Source organism: Lindgomyces ingoldianus (assembly GCF_010093535.1).
Source record: "Lindgomyces ingoldianus strain ATCC 200398 unplaced genomic scaffold BDR25scaffold_16, whole genome shotgun sequence".
Lineage (NCBI taxonomy): Eukaryota > Fungi > Ascomycota > Dothideomycetes > Pleosporales > Lindgomycetaceae > Lindgomyces > Lindgomyces ingoldianus.
Genome location: NW_022985177.1, coordinates 500,997 through 526,544, shown reverse-complemented (window position 1 = coordinate 526,544; position 25,548 = coordinate 500,997). Strand labels below are relative to the sequence as shown.

Here is a 25,548-nt window from a genome sequence, read left to right as displayed (position 1 = left end):
CTTTTGCCACGTGAGTGATGATTCAACACTAGGTATGTGAAGTCTGCAGGGACAGTATCAGTATGAGCCCAGGGTTTCACCTGTTGCATGCGACAACAGGCTGTGCATCGACAGGAGGGGACATGTATCTCGAAAAAGCACCATGGCATTGCTTCTTTTTGATGCGCACGGTCTTATCGATCGGCAGCTTAGTCATCGCATCCCGCACTGACGTGCAAGCTACTCGCAACCCCAGTGAGAGCTGCCTCACACCTCGACCGCACAGCTCCGACCTCCACCACCCCACAAGCTCCGACTGCTGTTGCAAGCCTTGCTGATTTCTAAGCGACAGCAAACCTTATCCTGAGTCGCCCCGCCCTCGCCCACCATGCCTGACGTCGTGGATCCCCGGATGATGAAGGTGCAGCCAAGGATACGGTACAACACCATCGGCGGTGTCAACGGTCCATTGGTCATTTTGGAGAGTGTCAGTAGCTCTTCGGTCGCTGCTCTGGAATCCCTAAAGCTCATGAATATCGGGAACAGGTCAAATTCCCCAAGTACAACGAGATCGTGTCCTTGACTCTGCCCGATGGCACGGAGCGGTCTGGCCAAGTCTTGGAAGCTCGAGGTGAGGCAGAAACCACCGCAGTTTAGTGCTGTGTGCTCACTCATAAACTAGGAAACAGAGCAGTCGTCCAGGTAGACACGGATCCACACTCCCCGCTTGAACACAGCTCTGATTCCAGCGCAGGTCTTCGAAGGCACGACCGGCATCGATGTGAAGAAGGTAGCGACTCCAGCCCCCCTGCATCGAGTCGGACTAACAGGCGCAGACAAAAGTCGAATTCACAGGCCATAGCTTGAAGCTCGGTGTGTCCGAGGATATGCTTGGCCGCATCTTCGATGGATCAGGCCGGGCCATCGACAAAGGCCCCAAGGTGCTTGCGGAGGAGTACCTAGACATCAACGGCAGCCCCATCAACCCGTACTCTCGAGTAAGAAGGCTTGCACTGCCGAGCTCCGGAGCGCATGGTAACAATGTATAGGTGTATCCTGAAGAAATGATCTCGACCGGCATCTCAGCCATCGACACCATGAACTCCATCGCCCGTGGACAAAAGATCCCCATCTTCTCGGCCGCTGGTCTGCCACACAACGAAATTGCTGCCCAGATATGTCGGCAAGCTGGTCTAGTTGCGAAACCTACAAAGGATGTCCATGATGGCCATGAGGAGAACTTCTCCATTGTCTTTGGCGCCATGGGTGTCAACTTAGAAACGAGTCGCTTCTTCACCCGAGACTTTGAGGAGAACGGCAGTATGGAGCGCGTCACGCTGTTCTTGAACTTGGCCAATGATCCAACGTGGGTCTTAGGAAATGTGCCCAGAGAACCCTGGCTAACTTCGCTCCAGCATCGAACGAATTATTACCCCTCGTCTTGCCCTTACCACTGCCGAATACTACGCTTACCAGCTCGAGAAACATGTCTTGGTTATTCTCACCGATCTCTCCTCATACTGCGACGCCCTCCGCGAAGTCTCCGCAGCCCGAGAAGAAGTTCCAGGTCGGCGAGGTTATCCAGGATACATGTACACTGATTTGTCTACCATCTACGAGCGAGCCGGCCGTGTCGAGGGTCGCAACGGTTCTATTACCCAAATACCCATCTTGACTATGCCTAATGATGGTATGTCCCCACGATCCCTACCTCCTTACAGAATCACTTATCACGTGCAGATATCACCCACCCCATTCCCGACTTGACAGGCTACATCACAGAAGGCCAAATCTTCATCGACCGTCAGCTATACAACAAGGGTATCTACCCACCCATAAACGTCCTCCCCTCCCTCTCCCGTCTCATGAAATCTGCTATTGGCGAAGGTCGCACACGAAACGACCATGGTGACGTTTCCAACCAGCTCTACGCCAAATATGCCATCGGTCGTGATGCCGCTGCCATGAAAGCCGTCGTCGGTGAGGAGGCCTTGTCCTCTGAAGACAAATTGTCTCTAGAATTCCTAGAGAAGTTCGAGCGCACTTTCATCAACCAGTCTGCATATGAGAGCAGAACCATCTATGAATCCTTGGATTTGGCATGGTCACTGCTCAGGATTTATCCAAAGGAGTTGTTGAATCGTATACCAGCCAAAGTTTTGGATCAATATTACCAGCGTTCTGCAGAGGGAAGGAAGCGGGAGAGGAAGGGCAATAAGGATACCAGGGATAATACTGTCGAAGGGGGGAGTCAGGGGCAGAGCGATAACTTGATTGATGTGTAGATGGATGGTTTGGCTTGGTGGAAGGCGACTAAAGTAGATTAGGTGAATTTAGGGTCAGCACCCTCAGCCTTGCAAGTGAGATATCCTTACATGGAGGAGGTAGAACCATGCGAGAGTTAGAGAACGTGATGTCTGGCACTTAACTGGATGTGGTATTTGTTTTTATATCGAATATTTAAGAATTTGTTTATTTGATTTTGGTCGGGGTGGTAGGACTCCCCAAAGCCCAGGAACGTCATGGAGCTCCCACGAGTTACCTACTTCAAAGCCCTATATCTCTCTCAAATTTGAACAAATTTGAACTATTCCAGCGCCACTAAAAAGCGCTTGAAGGGCCCTAGAGTTCAGCTTTTAGTAGCTCTGATAGTTTAGAATCTAGACAGGGTGTGCGAAACGAGTGTGCACCGAACAATCCTCGAATATACTAGCACAATCCATGTTTAAGACCGGGCTTGGCACAGTACTGAGGTTGGCAGAATCTGGTCTCATTCACTTGGTATACATATGAGGATAGTTTTCTTGACACTGGGATTCATAGGTTTACGTTCCCTGGATTCCATGTACAGTATTGCTCCAGCTTGGACTGCAATGGTTCAAGGAGAAAAGAATGACTTCTCGCAGCATAGGTTTTCACTTTTCCGGCCGAAGAAAGGATTTCTTTAGATTTTATCAAACAAGAATCGGTGTCTGCCGAAGAAAGATTTGGTACGCGAGAGCTATAGAGAACTGTGCTGAAATCAAACACGTTCAATATTCCAGGTTATATCTTTGTTAGTAACCACTTCAGTTGGCTCGTAGGCGACGTAAGGTTCTAGAGTGTGTAAACAACTTGTACTAATGTTAAATTCCTCACGGTATGAATTCGGCCCAGCGAATCTCAAATCATAATTGAAGACAGCCCGTATATCGGAGACATTCGGATACATCAGGGGATCGATATGTATCGTCCCGTTAGCTTAGTGAGTCAGCTCGATGTACACACACAAATCGAGGCCTTAGCGGCGTTGTTGTGCAAGCGAAATTTCGTTCCAGGTCTTCCCGGAAAGGTTCATTGTTGCTGTCTCCTCGTCTATAATCTGCATACTCACGAGGGTGGGTTCCACAGTATATAGTATCTCTAGGGAGCGCACCATTTGCGGGGGAATCTTCCGCAGAGCGTCCTCGAGTGTCCATATTAGAGACACTAGGGGTATAATACTAGGGTGTTCAGGCTGTTGGTCTATCTGTTTGGTCTGGTCCTGCAGGCCGAGAAATCCAGGAATCTGCCAGTTAGGTCCGGCAGACCTCTTGGTCGGGTAGGAACAGAAGACACGGGGGCTAAAATCTCAATTAATAAAGTACATCCACACATTTACCATCAACTTCTCCCAAAAGCTCAATGCAAGGGTTAAGGTTTGCGGCAACATTCGCCTCTATTCCAAACTAGATGCCGTAAAAAGGTCACTCCTACCCTGTCCTTCTCGATTTCCGGATTGAAGATAATGAATATTATCTTTACCTCGGTGAGTCCATGCTCAAACGCCTGCAGTGGCTCTTCGCTAGATATTCCGATAAGCTTAGACTCAAGTTCAAGAATAGGAAGATGCCCCTATGCAGGCCGCAAGCGATACCGTCAATACAATTCTGGAGCACGTCTAACTAGGATTACGGTATCACCAAAAGGATCTAGTCATGGAAACATTAGGCGAGGGTGACAGCACGGGAACTTATCAAAGAACCCCTATGCATTATTGGGCACACACTCCAACCATATAAGAGTAATCGCGAAGAAATACTCATCGAATGGACAGACCAGAAAGACGGACAACTTACAACCTCCTCCACTCAGATTATCACAAGAACGTCGCTATCGCTTGGAATCTCCTGGAAGGAAAGCAGAATCTGCTTGTCTGACGCGGGAACCAGTGGGATTATCTAGTCCCGCAAATCAAGCAAATGTGAAAGTAGAATAGACTGAATGAAGACAAGGTCTCCTTTTCATAAAGTCAGTAGTTAAGTGAGGGCTATTGGGTGAGCGTGGAATTTGCTTGCCTGAGCGGTGGGTCCTGGTTTAATAGGACTGAATTTTCAATTGCCGGCTTTGTTTGATGGTCCAGCGTAACGAGATGACGTAGGAAAGGCCTGGTGGAAGCGTCATGCTACTACCTATCTATTTGGGAATCACATACATATACTGGGTTAGAACAGCTCTAATATCACCACATCTCAGAGGATCCTTGTAAATGAAGAGAAAGAGATTAGGATAGTCTATAACTATCGGAGATGGAAGTCCGCATAAAAAGGTCATATAACCAAGAAGCAAGCGAGATCTCTAACTTATCGCCTAAAAACTGTGCATTTGCTAAGAGCTTGTTCCTGCTATTGACAGTAGGGGTCGATTGCTTCAAATAACAACCTGATTTAGTGCGCAAACCGAAAGTCTAGCCTCTTATTCCCCCTGTCCTTTGTCGTCTCCAAATAGGTTTCCTTCTCTTCCTCACTCATCTCAATCCAAATCTTCTCCCTCTTTCTATTAAGCCTCACATAATACAACTTCGTCCCAACAAATAATACAAAATTGTATGAGCAAATTGCAATCAAAACTTTATTGCCTCTCCTATACATCGGCTTATCGTCGTCACGGTAAATGTTCTGAGAAATGATGTTGCTCGCTTGTACGCACATATTGTACAATGCTGATGCGACGGTGCGCGTTCTAACGGTACCTGCATTGCGAGATGTTATGGCTACAAGTATGGCGTGAACGTATGGGTGGCCGACTAGTAGAGTGGAAATGGTCCATTTAGCCCATGCGGAAGCACGATTGGGGATGAGTTCTAGAGCAATAAGGAGGGGCATAGCCCATATCTGGGAAGCCAGGCCAGTGAGGAACCGGGAGTTCTGTCTCTCGGAGAGCCATGTCCAGAACAGGAGTTGGAAAATGAAGAGCACATACGCAGGAATCTATAGAGAGTTAGAAAGAAAACCATGGATGTTAAGAGGATGGAGTAAGGTCTAACCGTGAGTAAATTGGTTTGAAAAGTATTGAAGCCAATTGCTTTCAATTGAAGGGTCAGATAAGCGGTCATAGGTGTTGATGGAATCAACCATGAGAGCCCAAGGAGGTAGATGGGCCACATATGGTAGTCATTGAGACACTCCCAAATCATGGTGAAAGAGAGTGCTTGGCGATTGTGCATATCGCCTTTAGAAGGATCATCTCGAAGGATACGGTTGACCACTGTGACATAGTTAATGGAGCGAAAGCGTTGTTAGTTTGCACGGTACTTACTGATCTTCTCCTCTCGCTCATTGAACCATCCGTCCTTCCCGCGGAACCGGCTAGCAGTCTGAGTTGGTGATGGAGGGAGGTAAAACCAAGCGAAGATGCCAATGACTCCGGTCAGCATTCCTTCAAGGGCGAATAGCCACCGCTATATGGGAGAGTGAGAAAACTCCAGGAATACCAATTTGATGCACTTACCCAACCTTCCATCCCATTGTAGTCCCTAAGATGCAATATTCCATAAGCGAAGAACGCTGAAACAATTTGAGTTGATTGGTAGGACACCCAGAACCAGCTCAATCTCGCCGGCAGTTCCCACCCCGTGTAGAAGTAGCTTAGGTAAAGTATATTGTCTGGCTGTTAGCGGTTAGTGATGTCACGTCCTTCACCAATATGCTGCGAGAGGTGGCTTACAATGAACCCACCCTCGAAGAGACCTAAGAGCACTCGGCAAGCAAAAAAGGATTTTCGACCACTTAAGAAAGCTTGCATACTGGCAACAAGACTCCAAGACACCCTACCAAGATTTTAGTACGATACAACATTATGACGTCATCGCTCACTTGCATTTGAATTGGGATCCAGTTGTCCGGACCAAGTTTCTTGCTGATAAGCTGCGAAGGAAGCTCTGCGAAGAGAAAGCAGAGGTAGAATATTGTCTGGCCATAATTGTAGTCGTTTGTATTCATTTTCAGGTCTTTGAGCATGTTATCACTCAAGGCTTGAGAGATGTTGCCACGATCTAATTGGAGCGCAAAGAAGCAAAGACACACAAAGGTGCATATCCTCTTATCAATCTGGAAGCTATTAGCTTATAGATGGAATTTATTTTATTTTGGACGCACACTTGCCTTCCTCACAATCTTTCTCTCTTCCTCTGATTCCCACTCAAACTTAGGGTCGTATCTGTGCCTACCCTCATACGTGTCAATTGGCTTGTAATACGATTCCAGGCCCGCCACATCAAAGGTAACGCCCTCACGCGCTCCAAATCTTTGGTGAGGTTTGCTAGTTAAGTTCGTTTCGCTCCCACTAACATCGAAGTCCGGCTTAGCAACTTCAGGCACAATTCTGAGAGGTGGTTCGGCCATGTCGTAGAGCACGGTCAATTAAGTCGCAAACGTTAAGGTTCTTATTTCGTGTGTTCTTTGACATTTCAGAATGGCAAGTCTCCGCTTCTTATACAATGACATTCTGGAAATCCAACAAAAGATATTCTTCAACCCTACTACTAGGTGGTGGGGCCTCCGAGAGACGGAACAACGCCATCGTGGAGCCATTTCTTGGCCGTGGGTATTTAGATGCCGTCTAGTATATAGCCGTAGTGTTTTTATGAGGAAGGGTTCCGTTCGAGCTCGGTCGAGGCGACGGGAATGTATCGATTCCGCTGCCGACAAGCCGAGGCGACACATCCTATCCTGAAGCACGCAAAATTGATAATCGATGATGAATTCCGTGGTGGGTGTTGATGATTGAATGCCTGAGGTTGATTCGTTGCCAGGGTGGATGTTAAGGGATTGCGTAATTGGCCGGGCATTTGACAACATGGCAGGTGGAACATCAACGCTGGCGGTAACGCTCTTCACAAAGATAAGGCCAAAGTTGCGGCAGGAATCTGCTAGTGTCCTTGACTAGTGTGGAGAAATGTCCTTGAAATTGCTAAGCAATTGTGGGTGCAGACTGGAATGCTAGCGCAAATCCCTAGACGTTAGATTTTGGCTTGGCTGATGGGCCATGATACAATACCATGCATGTTTGATGCCATCTAAACTCATTCTGATTGAATGGAATTCTAGAGGAGTGTCAAATCTTCTCTTGGTGGTAGAGCTGTGGTGGTTGCTACCCCTCGCAAACAAACATCCCAGCGTGCTTAATTTTGGATCCACGTGCTTGATGATGGATCCACAGCTTGATAGGAACAGTTATGACGAGGTTGAAAGAGGGGTCGGACGATACTGATACGAGTTTCAGGCAGTGGTACCCAAAAAAGAGGACATTATTCGGAGTGAGCGCAGCTCATCCGTATATAAAGGTGGAAATCCTCAACCTAGACAGAATAGACTTCGAAATTTCAGATAAAACATCATGGCTCCCGCTTTTGTTGAAACCCCACAACCGGCTGCAACTTATGTAAGGAATGGAACCGGAGAGTACAAGGAGGCGTACATTGGAGGACCGAAGGCGTTCAGGCAGGACGCAGAATTGAAGGGTACGGAAAAACAACCTCCAGCGAAGTATCCTCACTACCTGCCGACGTGGGACCCTGAGAAAAAGTTAGTGATTTTTCAAGCAAAACCGCAAGCTCGTATCTAAATTCGTGGCAGATATCCTCCGTTGCAGCTGTTTGAGCACTACGAGCACGGAAAGGATGCAGATCCCAGTTTTCCCAACCTCCTCCAGAAAGCTCAAGTAACGGAATTGACCGCGAACACTGGAGCTGAGATCCACGGGGCTCAATTGAGCAAGCTCACGGACAAGGGCAAGGATGAGCTAGCTCTATTTGTGGCTCAGAGGAAGGTCGTTGGTAAGCCGCACCCTCACCTGGAGGCTTGAATAATTCGGTACTAATACAGTGTAGCCTTCCGCGAACAGGATCTTGCAGATATTCCAATCCAAGCGGCTCTCGACTTTGGAGGATACTTTGGCCGCCACCACATCCACCCAACATCAGGAGCTCCCGCAGGACATCCAGAGGTTCATCTTGTCCATCGAGGTGCTGACGACACCACAGCGCGGGACTTTTTTGAGGAGCGCACTAACTCTGTGACATGGCACTCTGATGTGACATACGAAAAGCAGCCTCCGGGCATTACATTCTTATACCTTCTCGACGGACCGGTTGCTGGTGGAGACACTTTGTTCGCGAACCAGTCGGAGGCATACCGAAGACTATCTCCAGAGTTCCAGAAGAGGTTGCATGGCTTGAAGGCCATCCATTCTGGTAAGAAGAAGCGACGAAGTTGAACAATCTGAATGGTTGACTAGACACAGCAATCGAGCAAGCCGACAACAGTAAGAACCGTGGAGGTGTTGTCCGTCGAGAGCCGGTGACATCAATCCACCCCCTCGTCCGGACTCATCCAGCTACGGGAGAGAAGGCGCTCTTCGTAAACCCGCAATTCACGCGCCGCATCGTTGGATACAAGAAGGATGAGAGTGACTTCCTTTTGAAGTTTCTTTTTGATCATATCGCAAAGGGTCAGGACTTCCAGGCTCGCGTTAAGTGGGCTCCTGGAACTGTCGTTGTCTGGGATAACCGAGTGACGGCGCACTCAGCACTCCTAGATTGGGACGATGGTCAGCGCAGGCATATGGCTAGAATAACCCCGCAGGCCGAGCCTCCGACTGAGACTCCATTTGAGAAGTAGGCGAGAGTGACCCTACCAATGCAGAATTACGACAAAGCTATGGAAATGCCAAGCCGATGATTCCAATCATTGAATGAGACATAGTGTCCACCAAAATGGTAATATGGCCCGCAAATAGTGGGGCGGGGCTTTTCTCAAAAGAGGCTTCGCAGGTGTTGTAACGCATTTTCAGGTTGACAGTTGCCAAAGTGAACTGTTCCCAATGCAGCTACATTGCTTTTGAGACCGCTCCGTCCCTAGGTGCCCCATATTCCTTCTAGAGAGCATGCAACAGCAGGGTTCCTAGTTATTGCAAAGTGAGATGTGCTTAGTATTTGGTTTATTGTCAGTTGAATCTCGAAGTTATCAAAGGGAACCTAGGGGCAATTTACCAAGATATCATCACAATTTAAGGAAGGAAATCAGAGAAGGGGTTACCTACAACTCCCGCAGTTCCTGCAAGGTCCTTTTTCTTTCCCTTCATTCTTAGATTTTAAGGGCTCCTAAATTCAGCAGATTGTCTACTCTGCTGTTCTCTTTACAATTACAATTCGTACGACTACAAGACAATAGTAAATAAAATATCTGTCGTTCGCCTAGGTGACCATCGCAAATTGGGGATACCCAGAGAGCAGAACGGGGATAGATCTAGAAGAAAGAAGTGATGCTCACCCTTCATAGACTTGCCATATCTGAAGATCAGCAAGAAGGAACAACTACTCCCGAAAGTACCAAATGCCGAAATGACCCAAAGACCGTGGCAGGAAGTGCCCACGACGAGAACCTCTATTAAGTCTGTTAGCCTAGATCAGTGTCGAGTGCAGAATTCAGCACTTGGGACTGAAAAACACGAAAGATTACATCCAATATCACCCCGATTTAAGTTCTCACAAACGCACCAAGTCAGAGCCCCATGCCCATAACCAGAGCCTAGGCAAACCTTCCCTCATCCTCCCCTCCAACCATTTCAGCCTCTTTGACGACGTTGGCCATGAGTAAGCCATCCTGCCTCAAGAATCCCACATCCGCTCTCGCCACCGTTCCGCATGTATCCTCTGTTGTCTCCCTCGCCTTCGGCTCTTTTTCAAGGGCAGTCGCCATCTCATCAACGTCTCCTTTGAATTCTTCCCGGTACCTCCTCTCACAGCAATCGCAGAAACGAAGACCGCAGCCAAATATCATTCCATCATCTTCCGCGCTGTCGCAGATTGGGGGCTGAGGTGTGCAACACTTGAACGTCGCTACCGCAAAGCACATGGTGCACCAGCGCTGGTGTTGATATTTCAGCTCTTCAGATCGAGGCTCCGCGGAGAGAAGGTGATCGACCACTACGGCGAAATCGTCATCGGGATCCTTGCTGGGACTCTGTGTCACTTGATGACCTAGACAGAGGACTATTTGGATTCGAGACAACGTGCACGCTTGGCACATGATACTTTTATCATTGCTTTCTCGATGTCCGCCTTGCAGCTCTGTGTAGCCGAGGCCGTTATTCCATCGCAGCACGTGAACTTTTCGCTCCCAAAGACCAAAAAGGCCAAAAGTTGGCATGTGGCACCAACTGCAATCCAAGGCTGAGGCAGAAACAGCGTTAAAGACGATCGGGTGAGCGTAGGAAGTCAGGAGGGTTGTCACTACGCCGTGATGCCCTTCAGAATCCTCCATAAAAAGTTCAGGTGTGTCCTCCCGTTCCAGTTCCACATGATCCATCTCCTCTAAATCAGCCAGATCTGCCTCCGTGAACAGGTGAGTGTAAGCGTTTGCAGGCTTCTCAAAATTCCCCTTTGTGGATCTGCTAAACTTCGTAGAACTTTTCTTCCTCTGGCTTTCCTTCGCTGGTTCATACCTCGTATCATGGAATGTGCAGCTAATCTTCAAGCGTTGGCAGGCTTTGCAAGGTGGCCTGTCGGACTTTGTTTTAAGAGAACATCGCCTCCCTTCTTTTCGGCACAAGGTGCACTCTATGTGCTTCCGTTCAACGCTGTACAGGATGGTGTTGAGATGGGTACGTTTGGGCTCGTGGTTTGGGGTTGGACCAGCATCACAATCCTCACAGCCACGAGCGGTGGGGTGTCCAGCCAGACCGTCCGTGCTACTGTCCGTCTTTGGATCCGGAATTGGCGTCTGAGTTTGCAAGCCCGGGGTGTTCTGGCGGTGAAAGGCACGTCGCGACTGCCTCTCCATCTCCTCCTCAGGGTCAACTTCAGACCAGCCACTCGGCCAGTTATCCTCATTGTCTGTAATATTGAGGACATTGCCGAAGCTTTCGACTCGGAGTCGGACAATAAGCTTCTGGACCTTCTCTTTCGGCTGCTTTGGCGCTGGGTGTTTGCCTTGCTTTTTCGTCTTGGCCCTCGCCTTGCGAAGCTTCTCTTTCTTGACCTCTTCCTCGGGGTCATAATTCCCGGTGTTGTCTCTATCGATCCAGGTCGTCGCAACATTACGGTCAACGTTCTGTCGGAGCTCATAGGGTACCTCTGGGAGGATTTGAACGGCAAGACCTTCACTAAATGCACTGCTGCGCTCACTTGGGGTTGGGGAACCTTCACGTGAGTTCCCAAGACCGATGTTGAAGGAGTGACCAGACTGGGCTGTATTATTATACTGGCGGTAGTTTGGATCTAGCCGAAAAGGGTTTGAATTTGAGGTGTTCCCTACGCCCAAGTCGAATGGATTCTTGAGCTGGTGCAGGCCACTGTCGTCCTGCAAATTGGGAGCCTGCTGACTAGCTCTAGGCCTAGGAGACTGCCTAAAATCAAAGTCGAAGAGGCGCTCCGACTGACTCTTGTCTCGGCCATCTTCTCCCCGAGTCAAGACTAATCGGGACAGTTGATCTCGCATGGCCGTCCGCTCCTGGGCCTTCCGGGCTGGACTTTCAACCTGCTCGTTGGCGTCAGAAGGAAGAGTGCCTCCAAACAAAGATCGCGACTTCTTCGGCTTTGGGCTCCCTTCTGTTGCTTCAGTGTCATGCCCATCGCGCAGATTCTTCTTCTTCTGCCCAAGGCCGGTTTCGTCAGGGAACACAGGTCGGCGATTCTCCTCGTGGTCATCGTCACCCTCATCCTCAGAGAATCCTTCCGGGAATAAGCTTTGTAGTGTGAAATGTTGTCCATCGTTCGTGGCTTTAGTATCTTTCAAGAGTTTGTAGCTAGTGTCAGGACACTGCTCGTCTTCGCCAAATAGAGATCCCGTGCCATCGCCATCGCCACTATCATTGCTGAGGTGAGCATCAAGATGCTTCCCAAACGAGGAGTGGGGAGCGGCCGTGACATCATGTGGCTGTATTTTGTCGAAGGTGCTGGCCGAGGTATGAGAAACTCCTTCCATGAGCATATCCTTGACCGGGCCCGCACTCCCTTCTGAATCAGAGTCTGAGTAAGTGTCGAAAGTCCACGAGACTTGAGTGCACGGAGGCGCTCGAGACGTGGTCGCAGCCATCTTGTCAGAAAGAGAGGGTTATTGGCACCTATTCAAGGGTAAAATATGACATGTATTGTCTGATTATTGACCGTGGGTTGGAGATGGGCAACAGAGAGTGAGGATTAGTGCATGCTCCAGGCAGTGTAGCTTAAGAGACCAGGGCGATCGAAGAGAAACTATGTTGCTAACACAAGGGTGATTTATGAGGTAAAGTGTTTTCCAAACATCAACTCACTGTTGAAATTTGGCAATTGAGGGACAGTTTTCAATGGCTGCAGTTGAGGTATGGTCCAAGAAGTCGGGCTCGATCAATAAGTGTGTGGGTACTAAGAACTCAAGTGTGTTCTTATCCCATAGTGAGGAGACTGCTGTAGTAATAGGGCGTCGGTTTGGTGTGTCGCTAGCCGTTTGCGTGAGCTGTATGGGTTGCCTTGCCTCTTTGAAGCATAAAGACAATTAATAGAAGAAAATGGAAGGAGAAAGGAAGTAGAGTTAGAAAATTTGGGATGGTGGTGAGTGATGGTTGGGAATGATCCCAAGGACATGGGGGGTCGACTACTCACTATGCGTCCATCGACAGATTCGATAATTGCTGTGAGAGAGCTGTGAAGGAGGGGCCCCTTGGGAGTAAAGTTGGTGGTAAGAGAGTGCTGCAGCTTGAAGGGAACCTAGAATGACTACACGCTATCATTCGTGGAATTGCAGGAGACAAAGTGTAGCGGTGAGGTCACGGGTGGCACTCCGCCCCAAGGAAACAAACGGCGGTGCAGCACCGGGTTGGATCACGGATATGCTTTCCGATGAGGAAAAGTAATGGGGTGTACGGCTGAGGGTGATGGAGCATGAGGTCGAAAGGGCCGACGGAGTAGGTCGAGACTAAAGTGAGCGATCAAGGAGAGTGATTGAAGGCCGAGACTACAAAGACAATTGCTTTTATATGCGACGAACGCAATGAGAGCTCTGGTGAATTTTTTTCAAACACGGTACTTGTATCTTGTCATGGGTCTGACAAAGTTGGTGCTCGTCAGGGCTGTTTGAAGGCATCACGCTTGCTGTTTTTCAGATGCGCATCCCAACTCGAGGATCGCATGCTCCTGCAAGAATGAGCTTGCTTTAAAAAAGTAAGAAATGCAGCATTTGCCACCACAACCAAAATGCAATTAGAATCTTCTGCCATCTTCCCCAACGGCTAGGCATCCACAACTCAATCCCCTCCGCGAATAGAATGCGATCTGGCACCGGAGTGTTTCTGGGTTAAAGCAGTGGCCTCGTCCATTATTCCAAAATTGACTCCGTATGATTGGACGGAGTAGTACCAGATTCTGTGCAGTATTGGTGTTCTGACGGATAGGAAGGGTCAGAAAAGTCATGGTCAAGGATGGGGGTGGAGTGTGTTCTTGTTGCAGCAAGGGACGCTTAGTCATATCGTTGCACAGACCAACCCTCGCACGAAGATATTTCAGCCATTTTTTACGGCTTCAATTGACCTGTCTGCATGCTCCCCAACGAACTTCCCCCGCCCCGGCTACGGCCCCGGCTCGCACCATGAGGCTCTTTCTCATTCGACATGGCGAGACAGTCGACAACATTGCCCAGGTCTAGTACGCGAGGCCTAGCTGTTCCTGAGCACACGAGTTGACCAATTCAGCGCAGGGAGCAGAGACTCCGAGCTCACAAATCATGGCTACCAGCAGGCCGCTCGCCTCGGCGTTCACTTCAACGCCCTTGGGCTTGCCTTCACGCACATCTTCTCGTCGCATCTGCAGCGAGCCTCCAAGACAGCGGGCCTGATACGAGACGCTCAGATTACACAGTCGGCGGACCAGAGCGGTGCGGGCGCGGTGCCCGACGTGGTACAACTGCCAGCGCTGATGGAGCAGGACTTTGGCTTCTACGAGGGTAAGAAGTGGGACGAGAGGCCAGCTGACGCCAGAGTCACCGGCAAGCACCGCCATAACCACGACCACGGAAGTACGTCGGGCTTCGTGGAAATGGAGTCTTTTAGCTCAATGGTACAACGCATCGACGCGTTCATCGACACACATCTCCTGCCGTTATTTAGTGGTCCCACGGCATCCACCAGCGATGCCGTCGCTATTGTCTCCCACGGCATCATCCTCTCGGTCCTATGGAAGCGACTCCTTCTGCGACTCCCGCCGAAAAGCGTGGCATTCTCACCCGAGCTATCAGCCAACATCCGTGACTACTCATTGGAGCGCCTCGGGGGTTGGTCCAACACCGGCTATCTTGAGCTACTCATGGAGAAGGCGACACTGCTGGAGCCCTTTTCAGCTGAAGACTCGACCCTTCCGTTGCCTCCAGCCTCCGCACTGCAGCCGTCCAAGGTCAAGCTTGATAGCGCGAAGGGAGAAATTGCCCGTCCAGATATACGGCAGGGCGCTCCCGATAGAATCACTAAACATAGAGTGTTGGACGCTCAATCGGCGTTGATCAAGCTCCCTGGGGAATGGAGAACGACCATCCAGACCATCAATGGTAGAGACCATCTCAAAGGCCTAAAACGCGCTGGTGGCGGTCTTGGGAGCGCTCGACATGACGCTTCCCAAAGGAACATCGAAACCTTTTTCAAGCGGAGAAAGCGCGATTGAATTCGACCGGTCGCTCATGTTGCGTGCAGCAAGCCCACCGGACTTGATGCGATTTGGTAAGCTGAAACAGCTCCTTCCACTTCCTCTCCGTCGAATGATGATACCACAACTATTCACAGACCTGTTCTGAACTCAATATGTGGACTACCAATTGTTCCAACTGCTGTCTGATCTCGACCTATTGCCCAAATTTAGTTGCTCGCTCCACTGCATCGGCGCTTTGCTCACCCGTGCTCATAGATCCGGCCCCTCGGAATCCATGTTCCTTCTTACGGCATGGTGCCCCCTCCCACGGAACATGCATGGAAAGGAATTGAGCGGTTGAGCCTGTTGTTTGAACAGGGGAAGTCTATAATGTTGCAGATGTTCTGTTCTGATTCAAATTACTTCCATATCTCGTTGTAAGAGCAACGAGCTGTATTCCCCAAGGTTGGGAAGTCTCGTACCGCTGATGATTGCTACTGCTTTTCTGGTGACACCTTCCACCCTCGTAGTATACCCCTTGTGCTCTACACAAGCTTTCACTATTCTTAACGATCATCAGCGGGTAACGGTAATGGCGTTGGCTGCCTGATGATATCAGATTTTAGGCCATGTCTAAGAATTAATGAACACGTTGAGACTAAAGCTCAGATCATCTATCAGCACCTTTTGTGTTCACACTCCCATACAATTGGATTAATCGAGAGACGCAAAGTCTTCCGCACGCCCTTGCATTCTACCCCAGATAATCCAGAGACGCACGCTCCGCGCACGTTCCCCGACCCGAGGTTGCAGACTTTCGTCCAGAGAAGACTCGAGGATCTCTGTCTTACAGCACGGAGCTATCGCAACGTGATGAAGTCCGTTTCTCAACATGGAATAATCTCGCGAATGCGAACGCCACGAGGAAAAAAGTCCGCCATGGGGCAGTGGATAAGGCCACATCGAAACAAGCGCGCGGCGAGACGGGTTCGGATTGCTTGAAGGATTCCCGTACGGTAGCCTTTTGCAGATCTCGCCGCAATTGTTGGTTTGCATTCAACATTGAATCCTGTGAGCTTCTTCTCTGCAGGGACTCCTGAGCTGCCTTGAGCGCTTCTCAATGATAGGTCGAGAACTGAGAATGTAGAACCTGGATAGTCAGCAGGAAAATAGGACAATTATGTCTTGCGCTGTCCTTTCTACTGGACATTGTCATCACCCCTTAACATTTATCGTCATCTTTCACATATCGGTGACTCATCGGCGCTTTTAAAGTATTCCTGAGGAGAGATGGCTTTTAGTTTCATAAGGTGTCTTCAAATATCTCCTGCCGCATGCAGCGTGGATGGAGGGTTAAGAGGTGATGGCTCAGCTTACAGGTGGGTGGATGCGTGAGCCAATATATTTTGTGTCAAGAGGTAAGAAGGATCTGTTCACTCGCTCCTCACGTTTTACCTGCGTCCTAACCGCAAGTAGTCAAGAGAGCGATATTCCGGCAGGATGGATAGTCGGCACGTGAGAGCATGCTTGGTGGCAATGTGTTTATGCTCACGCGGATGGTGTAGCATGTCATGTAGCGCAATGCGAGAAAAGCGCTTTTGGCAAAAAATGAACGTAAAAGCGAACATGCCTATGTAGAACTGTTCCAAGCCCCAGCGATGGGCTGTGAATGGCTGGGTCTGTGTGAACAATTGCTGCTGAGCCTCATCGCCACTGATCGCGACGGGCCGGTCCTAGTAAAGACCCATTTTAATAAGCGCCGAAGAGATGTTAAAAACAGCTACGCAGGCCAATGGTCCGACACCAGCGCTGCATTTAGAAAGCACATTTGAGATGCAAAGGGAATAGGTGCTGGACGAAGAGGTTAAGCGTTCGGGATTTGCAAGGCTGAGTGAGGTGGAGCCTGGGACCTCTTCACTGGGTGCTTCGATGTGAGGTGACGGACGGGAGATGTCGGTGGGTTTGTAAGATGGCTGGTGAGGAAAATAATGCGATCGACACGACGCCCTGCGTCAATTGTCGTGGAAGGAAAGTGTTCAGTGAGACAGTTGGCAACGGACGGCGAGGCTCAAGCCCATCCTGGGGCTCCGCTCTCTAGATACTGTTTGAAATGTGGTGCTGGACTTCAAATATTTGGTCTAGGAATACGGTGGACGGTTACCGCGAGACAGTGGAGGGGCGTGGAGAGGAGCAATGGGGATCAGCCTGTCAGACTTCGGACTTGGGGCGAAGGAAGCCTCTCACTCTCTCACCCCTCATGGTACCAACTCCAGAACGACTTGTGATCACTCCGAAGTCGCTGGCCTCGTCGTACCGGGAACAGCAAACTTCTGCTGGCTCCTGTCGCACTCGTACTCTTCCATGAGCAGGAAAACGAAAGGCTGAAGCAGACAAAATAGATTGCAGCAGGCACACCATGGCATTGTCGAGCGAGAAGTTGGCGCAAAGCCAATCAGACGGACCATCTATTCTGAAACACGATCCGGAATCTGCAAACTTCGTATTCGGATGGCTCGCGCGAACAAATGTGCCACTTTCGGTCCTCATGCATGCCAGGGTCGTCGCCCTTCTCAGCCCCAATGGCTTGCACTTCCAATCATTAGGTACACCCCACCCGGGGTTCACGCCGTACTTTTGAATGTCCGCTGATTTCTCGCATATACAGGTTAAAAAGACTAGTTTCTTTGAATCCTTCTTTCGTTGAGGTCTTTGCTGTCATTATGCCCCTTGCTTCATCATAGTATTGTCATGTCTTGTTCACCATTATACACTCAATATGAGTCGTTCAGAACGATCAAACTCAGATACATCCGATCCAGGAGCTGCCCAGTTCCTACATGGACTGTCGCCGCAACAGCTTCATCACCTTCAGTACAGCGTCCCGTCAAAAGATGCACCTGAACGCTTCTCACAATTCCTTGAAGAGCCACGGCGACCACCGGTACCGAAGAGGTTCACGTTCGATGTGCTGGATCTTGCGGCGAGGCAGAAGGCCACAAGGAGTGTAACGAGGAGCACAACACCTACTACTGAGATATTGCTGAAAGAGGTGGACAGAGTGAGGAAAGTTGATTGGAGGTTTCACATTACGTTGGCGTGTATATGTATGCTAAATCTAGTTGCGGCATGGGATGCTACCTCTCTCTCCATCATTCTTCCCGTGAGTTCCCTTACCAAAACACGAAGGCATTTTCCAATTGATTTTGCAGACAATAGCGAGTGCCCTACATGGCTCAGCTGTTCAGTCATTTTGGCTGAGTATCTCGTTTCTCGTGGCTGCCACTGCCCTCCAGCCACTATATGCTTCTTGCGCTGGGATCTTCGGCCGCAAAGCTATGCTTATCACTGCTCTTACCTTCTTTACGATTGGAACATTCATTGCTGCAGTCACCGGAAACTTCACCGGATTACTGCTCGGGCGGTCTCTTCAAGGCATCGGTGCCGGTGGGTTCTACGTTATGACCGACTTGATTCTCGCGGATTTGATATACGCAGAAGATAGAAAACGGTGGTCTGCATTTATTGGAGCAACGTATGTTGTCATGTCGCTCTCGAAACGCGTCTTGCTAATATATCTTCATAGCTGGGTTGTCGGTATCGTTACAGGTCCAGTTATCGGCAGTGCGCTAGCAGAAAGAGGGCAGTGGGTAAGGGATTGCTCCCATCTATTATTCTGTGCCACCAAGAATAACAACTAATAGCGGTGGATCTTTTGGATCAACCTTCCCTTTTGCGGATTCGCATTCATCGTTCTTCCAGCATTCGCTCAGCTTAAACTCGCGGAAGGTGACATCCTCCGAGGGCTTAGAAAAGTGGACTGGCTTGGAATCGTCCTCTTCAGCGGATCTCTGATCTCCGTTCTACTGGGCCTGACGTGGGTAAGTTAATTATCCAGATCAAGTTGTACAGAGAATTTCTCAATATCATGATTCCCGAGCGCTGATGGCACTTCCTGAACAGGGAGGAATCCAGCATCCCTGGTCTAACTTCCGGACTACACTTCCCATCCAAGTCGGACTCGTAGGATTCGTTGTCTTCCTCCTATGGTCACGTTTCTCGCCTTTTACACCCATTCTTAATCTCGACTCTTTCATGGACTCTACAAGCCTGGCAACATATTTCGGGGCAACAATGCAAGGAACAATCGCTTTCACAGCCTTGTACTTTTTGGTAAGAGATTTGCAAGGCTAGTATCACAAATTTATTGCTTACCACCCAACCAGCCGTTGTATTTTGAGGTTGCCAAGCCCGACCTCAGCCTCGTTGAAACCGGGATAAGCCTGTTCCCGTGGACCTTTGCACTCTGCACCATCGCAACAGTTACGGCTGTTGCCGTCAGCAATACGACCTGGTGGCGTCCAGCGATTTGGCTTGGTTGGTCCTTTGTCATTATTGGGACTGCATTAACGACGCTTTTCAAGAGAGGTTCAGCAACGCCGTTGTGGGTGTGCATTGCGATGCTCTTGGGAGTCGGACTTGGGATCTTGTATCCCAGTTTGAGGGCAGCTTTGCAGGCAGCTGCTCGGAGCGGGAGTATGACTTCGGCTGTTACAAACTATGGGTTCTTTCAAACTCTGGGACAAACGCTGGGTGTTGCCATTGGTAGCGCGGTTTTCCAGAACCAGCTCCATGAGCAGTTGCTCGAGAACAAGATGCTCGAGAGACTTGCGATAGTGTATGCGAAGGATTCCATCGCACTCATCCAAACCATCCGAGCGATGCCCGGCGGCGAGGGAACGCTGAAGACGGATCTAGCAGATGCATATGTTGATTCCATGAGGACTATTTGGATCATCATGGCTGCTTTGGCCGGAACTGCGTTAGTAGTAAGCTTCTTTACCAAGGCCGTGTTTGTCACGCAAGAGTCGGCTGCGGAGCAGAATGAGATGAAGACGTTCGATGAAGAGAGATGATACAGTAAGCGGGCGGGTGAGTTGTATCTTTTATGTATGATGGCTTGAAGAGGGAGGGCTACCTGGATTTTTGCTCGGCGTTTGGCTCGATTTGGGTTGTGGTGTTTGCGGTTGAAGTTGTTGGCAGTGATGCCAAGTTTTGCTTTTTGGGAGGCCATTGTGGATTTGCTTCACACTTTTATACCCTTCGATGATTTCTTACTCTTCTTGGATATATTTACCTTCTTCTCTTGTGGGTATCTTACCCAATACTATTTCTTCTCGTTGTATGTGGAGGCTCTCTATTCGATAGCGTTGCGAATGTGTAACCTTAGGCGCTGCACAGATCGGCCAGAGCCAAAGTACTGCATCTGCTGTATTCACCATGCGCATGCAATATCGGAAATTTCTTTTCGCTACAGGAGTCCGTGTGAAATCCATGTTGTGGCCCACGGACGGAGCTGTTGAATGTGATAATCCTTTAATGTTCCAGTTTCTGGTGGCTGGGACTCCCCGCCACTCAATGCCAAGCCTCGCGGCATCTGCGCATCATTACGGATCCATAAGTTCAATCGAAATTCATCGAGAATCGTACAAACCCCGGGGTCACTAGGCGGGTTACAGAGTATGCAAGATGGAGAAATGCATCTACCGTACATTTCGACCACGACATCACCGTTGCTGTGGAACAAGTCGGCTTTTCGTGAAGAGGCTGGGGTGGTTTCGTTTGCCCAGCCACGTGAACCTCAACCTCGCGACTTTTGGACAACCCCCTAGTTTTTGCATCTTATCATAAAGGACTTCTTGCATTCCGATATATCTTCCACTCTTCAACCTCGTTCGTTCATTATATCCTGGATAGTGATCGCTGAACCCTTGGCTACACACTAGCATTCTGGAAGACGGTCGCTCCCTCATTGTGTCCCATTCAAGAAGAATATTGTTGAATAAAGTAATCTGTGAAAAGGTTTAGCGGAGCACATCATGTCGCCTCTTTCAAGAAACTGGATACTGGCCGCGATGGCGGTGGGTGTCTTGGGTCAGGGATATACTAACGGGCCCGTGATCCCCATTACTGTGAACAGTAAGTTTTCATTCCTAGCTGCATAGCTTCTCGAGTAATTATTGAAGCTGATTAACATCCATAGCATCCGTAACATCCATCACACTCCCATACTGGCCAAGCCAAAGCTCCCTCTCCGCACCGCTGACAGCTGGCCCTTCGCTATCGTCTGCCTCAGTCGAGCAGCCTTGTTCCACGGAAACCCCAATCCCGAGTCCGCCTCCGAAATCCTCTGGCCTTGGATATGGATCTTCAAGTGTCCAGAATCCGGCTTCTTCGGCCTATTCGGCAAGTTACGTGGCACCAAATCCCCCACCGAGTTCATTAGGATATCCGGCAAGCTCTCTTGTTGTTACGATTCCTGTCTACACGCCTCCTGCAGCACCATCATCTGTCCCTGCTGCATCCTCGCTTCCGGTGTCCTATTCCGTCCCTGATGGGTCGAAGACTGTTATCGTTCCTCCTGCCAGCTCAGTCCCGATCTCCTATCCCATCCCTTCGGCTTCAGGAACTGTGGTAGTTCCTCCCCCAGCGAGCTCAGCAACAGCAACGTATCCGATTCCTTCGACCTCGGAGACCGTGGCTATTCCTCTACCTTCGACCATTCGCTCGGCTACCAAAACTGTAACCATCATTGTTCCGCCACCGGCCAGTTCTTCACCATTGGTACCCTCTTCGTCCCCTGGACCATCTTCTACTCCCGAAAATCCCACATCGGTTCCGGCACCCTCGGTTCCAATCCCAACATCCATCCTCCCATATCCCTCCAGCGAAGTATCCGCGCCTTCAGCGCCAACAACGATTATCCCAGTGACCACATCCGTCTCCATTCCACCAGAAGCCTCTAGCACTATCAGGGCCGAGCCCTCTTCCATCCAATCAGAAGCTCCACCCTCGTCTCTCGCCTCTTCGACCTCCACACCCCCCACTAGCGAATCGTCTTTGACCGCTACACCACCGCACACGTCCTCCGCCACTACCATAGAAGTCTCCAGCGTAACAGTTGCTGGCTCTAGCGCCCGCACCACTTCCACAGCCTCACAAACTACACTAGCCACCTTCGCGACGTCCTCCACAGCCAACCAACCCACAGGCGCCCCACTAGCACCGAGCGCCAGTGGACCAGCAGCCGGGGAAAAGATGCGGGTTAGGGAGAAGGTTTGGTGGTTGGCTTTTGCCGTCCCTGCCATGTTGATGATGTAAATAGCGGGTAGTTATCGCATGAACATGTGCGATATACTTTTTGTATTCTACGATTTGACGATACGATTGTAATGTGTAGGGGCTTGGCGTTAGGTTTACAAATCTGGATATAGTAGATATACCTAGGAGTTTATGGATATGATACGGATATGATATGGATATGGGACGGCATTTAGAATGCTTCGGCCAAAATATGGTTAGTTCGCTCCTGATGGGAGATGTCAGAAGAACAAGAAGGGATTTCCAGGCACGTGTTGGAGACAAGGTGTAATGGCCTGTTTGTATGGCATAGATGAGTAGTATATCGGTATAGTAATGTATATTAAATAAGATCTACGATATCCATCCCTTCGTCTACTCCTTGCAGCATTAGAGTTGAAAGGAGAAGTCACGTGCATGTTCGTCTGCCCTGCTTTGGCAATTTTACTGAACATAACGGGAACCATATTCTCTTGTGGGGTCTGTGTCAGAAATGAAGGAGTAAAAATCGCCAAATGGCGATAATGCTCTACGTCTGCGAGATATTGGAGAGTAAACTAGCCAAACCGGGACTTATCATGAAGGCCCCGAACATTGCGGTAAAGTCTTTGTGGGCACCTCCTACAGTAAGGCGGATGATGTTTCTATGATAAAATCCGCTTATTAGGGGCGATACTTGGCAGAATATGAAGACGAATAATTCAGAGCCTTGCCACAACCACAACAAAACATGTGGTAATGTTGGGTTCCCTAAACTCGGGTAAGCGCCCTATCCTAGCACACTCACGACACTCAGGCACGGAAAGATCCCAGGACTTTGGTACAGCAACCTTCTCGCTTAATATTGGTAGCCCTAGCGGCGGTAATGATTCCTAACACGCATAGTACTAAGTGGGTGCTCAAGTGTCACAGCAGGCAGCATGCCAGACAAGACAATTCGGAACGGGCGTGTCCATAATAACTCTATGTCTGGGGACGTTTGACTCCTTTTTGGGGGGTTTTCCGTCGCCGCTTTTAGACACTTGCGCTTAAAATGCCACGTCCAACCCATACAATACCATCATCTTTTCTTGTCTAGCTCTTTATGCTGTCTTCATTCATTATCCTAAATTCCTAAATTTAATAACCTAATACGTAATTGCACTTGATTAAATTATTATTTTGTTAATGTGGCAAGATCTAGACTGATATTTAAGCCATGGAATTACTTTCTTAAAGCTTGTTGTCATCATTTAAGCTACTCTTAATAGCAGGTCTAGGTTAATACCTTCAGCAACAGCGATGAGAATACTTGCAAGTGAGCTTTAGTAACCTCTAACCATTTTTGAATAAGCGCCGCGCGAGCAGAAACTCTAGTGTCAGTAACTCTAGCAATAGTACAAAAAGTTTATGGCTTTGTCGCCGTATTACGTTAACCGTATGTTAGGTTGAGCAGGTATAGTTAGAGACCCTTAGCAAGTGTAGCTAAAGAACCCTTGCAAGCTGCAACTGAAGCAATATTCATTCCGTTCTAACCATCCATTCTAGTATGCTAGCATCTTCCTTATTGCTAACGTGCATCTGCCAACCCAACGTAGAATCTCAGCCGCTGCTTCTTATCCGCAGACGTGCCGTTGGTAGGCAGGTTTAGTACTGTTAACACACGATCTAGCGCGGGACCTGACATATTTGAAAGCTGAGCCGGTGTGGCAGGAAAACCTTCGACGTCGGCGTTTGTCGTATATTCACGTAGTGCGGTAAGAGGGGCGTCGGGTCTTCTAATACCAGAGTTTTGAAGGCGGGCAATAGAGTTGTATTCGCTGAGTAGGCGTAACTAGTTAGTAAATATGCTTGCAGGACGTCTAAATAGTGTTCACTTACGCTGCCTGCTGACTTGTTGTGATATCAGTGCGGAGTTGCTGGATCTGTTGCTGGATCTGCTGCTGGATTTGTTGATGGTTTTGTTGCATCTGTTGCTGGATCTGCTGCTGGATTTGTTGATGGTTTTGTTGCATCTGTTGCTGGATCTGCTGCTGGATTTGTTGATGATTTTGTTGCATCTGTTGCTGGATCTGTTGCATCTGCTGTATGATTGCAATGGTCTGAGCAATAGGAGGAAGGTTGGCAAAATTTGCCAACTCGGTGCCAGCTTGCTGGAGTCCCGTGGTGGCTTGCTGGAGTCCCGACGTGGCTTGCTCAAGTCCTTCTGTTAGAAGCCTCATATCTGGCTGTGGGCCAAGCTGAGGTTCAGACTGAGGGGAATTGACGCTCGCCATGGCTTCTAGCGATGGGAAGAAGACTCGAAGAAGTGTGTGGTGGGAGGGTGGTTGAGGCGAGCGAAAGTTAAAGTGGGAATGAGCAAACAATGTGCACGTGCAGCGGGGGCTGCACTAAACCTGAAGGGGGAGTCCCCGGATAGAGATTACCGGCATTGTCCTTAACTTTTCTGAGGCAAATCAGAGGCGCTGGGAAGGTATTCTAAAGAAAGTCTCTTCTATATTCCTCGAAAATTTCAGAAAACACTCCGCCTGTAGACCAAGGTTTCTGAATGCGACGCCGGCGCAGCGAACGAGAGAGACCTCTGACCAACAGGTACGACTCCCCTTTATGTACACTATTACAATCAGGCCAAAATTCCCCCAATCAGATACTTACCCTCTTCGACTGTATCGAGAAGGGAGTTGACGGGATTCTTTCAAGATGTTTCAGGCTCATACGTGCATTTGAGAAATGCAAGATGACCCTAACTGGTTGGCTCTTTTCCCCGTGAATGGTTTGCTAGACGCGTTGCTATTGGGGAGGTGGAGGTTGTGGGGATATAGCTTGCCGTGGCCGCTATCTTCAACGATTATGTCGCCGTTTGGTGTACGATGACAGCGTCTGGACCCTCGATTTAAATTGTAACCTTTGAGCATTCTCATAAAGTTGAGGGCGAAACCGTATTCTCCCTTGTGCCAACTCTACTGACGTGTGTTGAAGTTGTGGCTTCCAGAATGCTCAGCTTATCTTTGTCCCATTTAAAACGAATATATCTAAGACGCGCGCAGAATGTGGGATGGAATACTTAGACCATAATGAGTTGCCGTTGTACAATCTTCTCTATGATGAATTCCTTCTCCTTGAATATAAGAATGATATAAGAGTATATTAACCACGAACTAGGAAATCACCCCTCTTCCCCAAACTCCCTGACGGCTCTCGTAACATCGACCATAGCACCACGCACATCTAAACCTTGAAGAACCTCGAAAAACTAACCCAATCTCCATCTCCCAAAGTCAAAACCATCGGAGGAGTAGCAAACTACTCTGTAAAATACCGCGAGAAGCTCCTTGCACAAGCTACCATCGTATCCGCAGTGAACCAGATTGAGAACCATCCATATCTCCCGCAACAGGAAGTTGTCGATTTCTGTAAGGAGAAGGGCATACATGTTACTGCATATAGTCCGTTCGGAAGCACGGGGTCGCCGATGTTCAACGATGAGGCTGTGAATGAAGTTGCGAAGAAGCATGGTGTGAAGGTTGGAATCGTATTGTTGAGTTATCAATATATGACCCTTT

General features: G+C 49.2%; 10 protein-coding genes across 10 annotated transcripts; 6 read left to right on the top strand and 4 right to left on the bottom strand.

Moving 5' to 3' along the window:
- Positions 1-254: 254 nt before the first annotated feature.
- On the top strand, positions 255-2,471 carry BDR25DRAFT_261886 (V-type ATPase). The gene is made up of 8 exons (XM_033686729.1): positions 255-466; positions 526-610; positions 662-681; positions 734-769; positions 816-977; positions 1,029-1,345; positions 1,395-1,669; positions 1,720-2,471. The coding sequence occupies exons 1-8, from the start codon at positions 368-370 to the stop codon at positions 2,262-2,264; spliced, it is 1,539 nt and encodes a 512-aa protein (XP_033547570.1). The 5' UTR covers positions 255-367; the 3' UTR covers positions 2,265-2,471.
- A 2,193-nt stretch (positions 2,472-4,664) lies between these two features.
- BDR25DRAFT_369181 (MFS general substrate transporter) lies at positions 4,665-6,620 on the bottom strand (the record flags this gene model as incomplete). The annotated part of the gene is made up of 7 exons (XM_033697088.1): positions 4,665-5,207; positions 5,264-5,484; positions 5,536-5,677; positions 5,728-5,886; positions 5,944-6,046; positions 6,073-6,326; positions 6,375-6,620. The coding sequence occupies 7 exons, from the start codon at positions 6,618-6,620 to the stop codon at positions 4,665-4,667; spliced, it is 1,668 nt and encodes a 555-aa protein (XP_033547569.1).
- Positions 6,621-7,614: 994 nt separating this feature from the next.
- Positions 7,615-8,897, top strand: BDR25DRAFT_314413 (TauD-domain-containing protein; the record flags this gene model as incomplete). Its single annotated transcript, XM_033691448.1, has 4 exons — positions 7,615-7,802; positions 7,854-8,053; positions 8,108-8,470; positions 8,515-8,897. 4 exons carry the CDS (start codon positions 7,615-7,617, stop codon positions 8,895-8,897), a joined length of 1,134 nt encoding a protein of 377 aa, XP_033547568.1.
- A 945-nt stretch (positions 8,898-9,842) lies between these two features.
- On the bottom strand, positions 9,843-11,357 carry BDR25DRAFT_163141 (uncharacterized protein; the record flags this gene model as incomplete). Its single annotated transcript, XM_033684063.1, has 1 exon — positions 9,843-11,357. A coding segment is annotated over one exon (1,515 nt), but the record flags the coding sequence as incomplete, so codon positions are not given.
- Positions 11,358-12,342: 985 nt separating this feature from the next.
- On the bottom strand, positions 12,343-13,473 carry BDR25DRAFT_355185 (uncharacterized protein; the record flags this gene model as incomplete). The annotated part of the gene is made up of 9 exons (XM_033695418.1): positions 12,343-12,443; positions 12,532-12,599; positions 12,631-12,713; positions 12,751-12,851; positions 12,875-12,973; positions 13,007-13,172; positions 13,213-13,282; positions 13,344-13,390; positions 13,441-13,473. The coding sequence occupies 9 exons, from the start codon at positions 13,471-13,473 to the stop codon at positions 12,343-12,345; spliced, it is 768 nt and encodes a 255-aa protein (XP_033547566.1).
- A 326-nt stretch (positions 13,474-13,799) lies between these two features.
- BDR25DRAFT_32095 (phosphoglycerate mutase-like protein) lies at positions 13,800-15,172 on the top strand. The gene is made up of 3 exons (XM_033691937.1): positions 13,800-13,897; positions 13,945-14,961; positions 15,146-15,172. The coding sequence occupies exons 1-2, from the start codon at positions 13,842-13,844 to the stop codon at positions 14,903-14,905; spliced, it is 1,017 nt and encodes a 338-aa protein (XP_033547565.1). The 5' UTR covers positions 13,800-13,841; the 3' UTR covers positions 14,906-14,961; positions 15,146-15,172.
- Positions 15,173-17,432: 2,260 nt separating this feature from the next.
- On the top strand, positions 17,433-19,958 carry BDR25DRAFT_303736 (MFS general substrate transporter). Its single transcript, XM_033690067.1, has 7 exons — positions 17,433-17,472; positions 17,535-18,029; positions 18,079-18,401; positions 18,453-18,516; positions 18,571-18,747; positions 18,830-19,039; positions 19,093-19,958. Exons 2-7 carry the CDS (start codon positions 17,646-17,648, stop codon positions 19,780-19,782), a joined length of 1,848 nt encoding a protein of 615 aa, XP_033547564.1. The 5' UTR covers positions 17,433-17,472; positions 17,535-17,645; the 3' UTR covers positions 19,783-19,958.
- Positions 19,959-20,586: 628 nt separating this feature from the next.
- BDR25DRAFT_342984 (uncharacterized protein) lies at positions 20,587-22,335 on the top strand. Its single transcript, XM_033693785.1, has 2 exons — positions 20,587-20,845; positions 20,910-22,335. Exons 1-2 carry the CDS (start codon positions 20,746-20,748, stop codon positions 22,025-22,027), a joined length of 1,218 nt encoding a protein of 405 aa, XP_033547563.1. The 5' UTR covers positions 20,587-20,745; the 3' UTR covers positions 22,028-22,335.
- A 1,031-nt stretch (positions 22,336-23,366) lies between these two features.
- BDR25DRAFT_342983 (uncharacterized protein) lies at positions 23,367-24,298 on the bottom strand. Its single transcript, XM_033693784.1, has 2 exons — positions 23,867-24,298; positions 23,367-23,805 (listed from the first exon to the last, which is right to left on the bottom strand). The coding sequence occupies exons 1-2, from the start codon at positions 24,259-24,261 to the stop codon at positions 23,556-23,558; spliced, it is 645 nt and encodes a 214-aa protein (XP_033547562.1). The 5' UTR covers positions 24,262-24,298; the 3' UTR covers positions 23,367-23,555.
- A 919-nt stretch (positions 24,299-25,217) lies between these two features.
- On the top strand, positions 25,218-25,532 carry BDR25DRAFT_161088 (Aldo/keto reductase; the record flags this gene model as incomplete). The annotated part of the gene is made up of 1 exon (XM_033684040.1): positions 25,218-25,532. A coding segment is annotated over one exon (315 nt), but the record flags the coding sequence as incomplete, so codon positions are not given.
- Between the last annotated feature and the right edge of the window lie 16 nt (positions 25,533-25,548).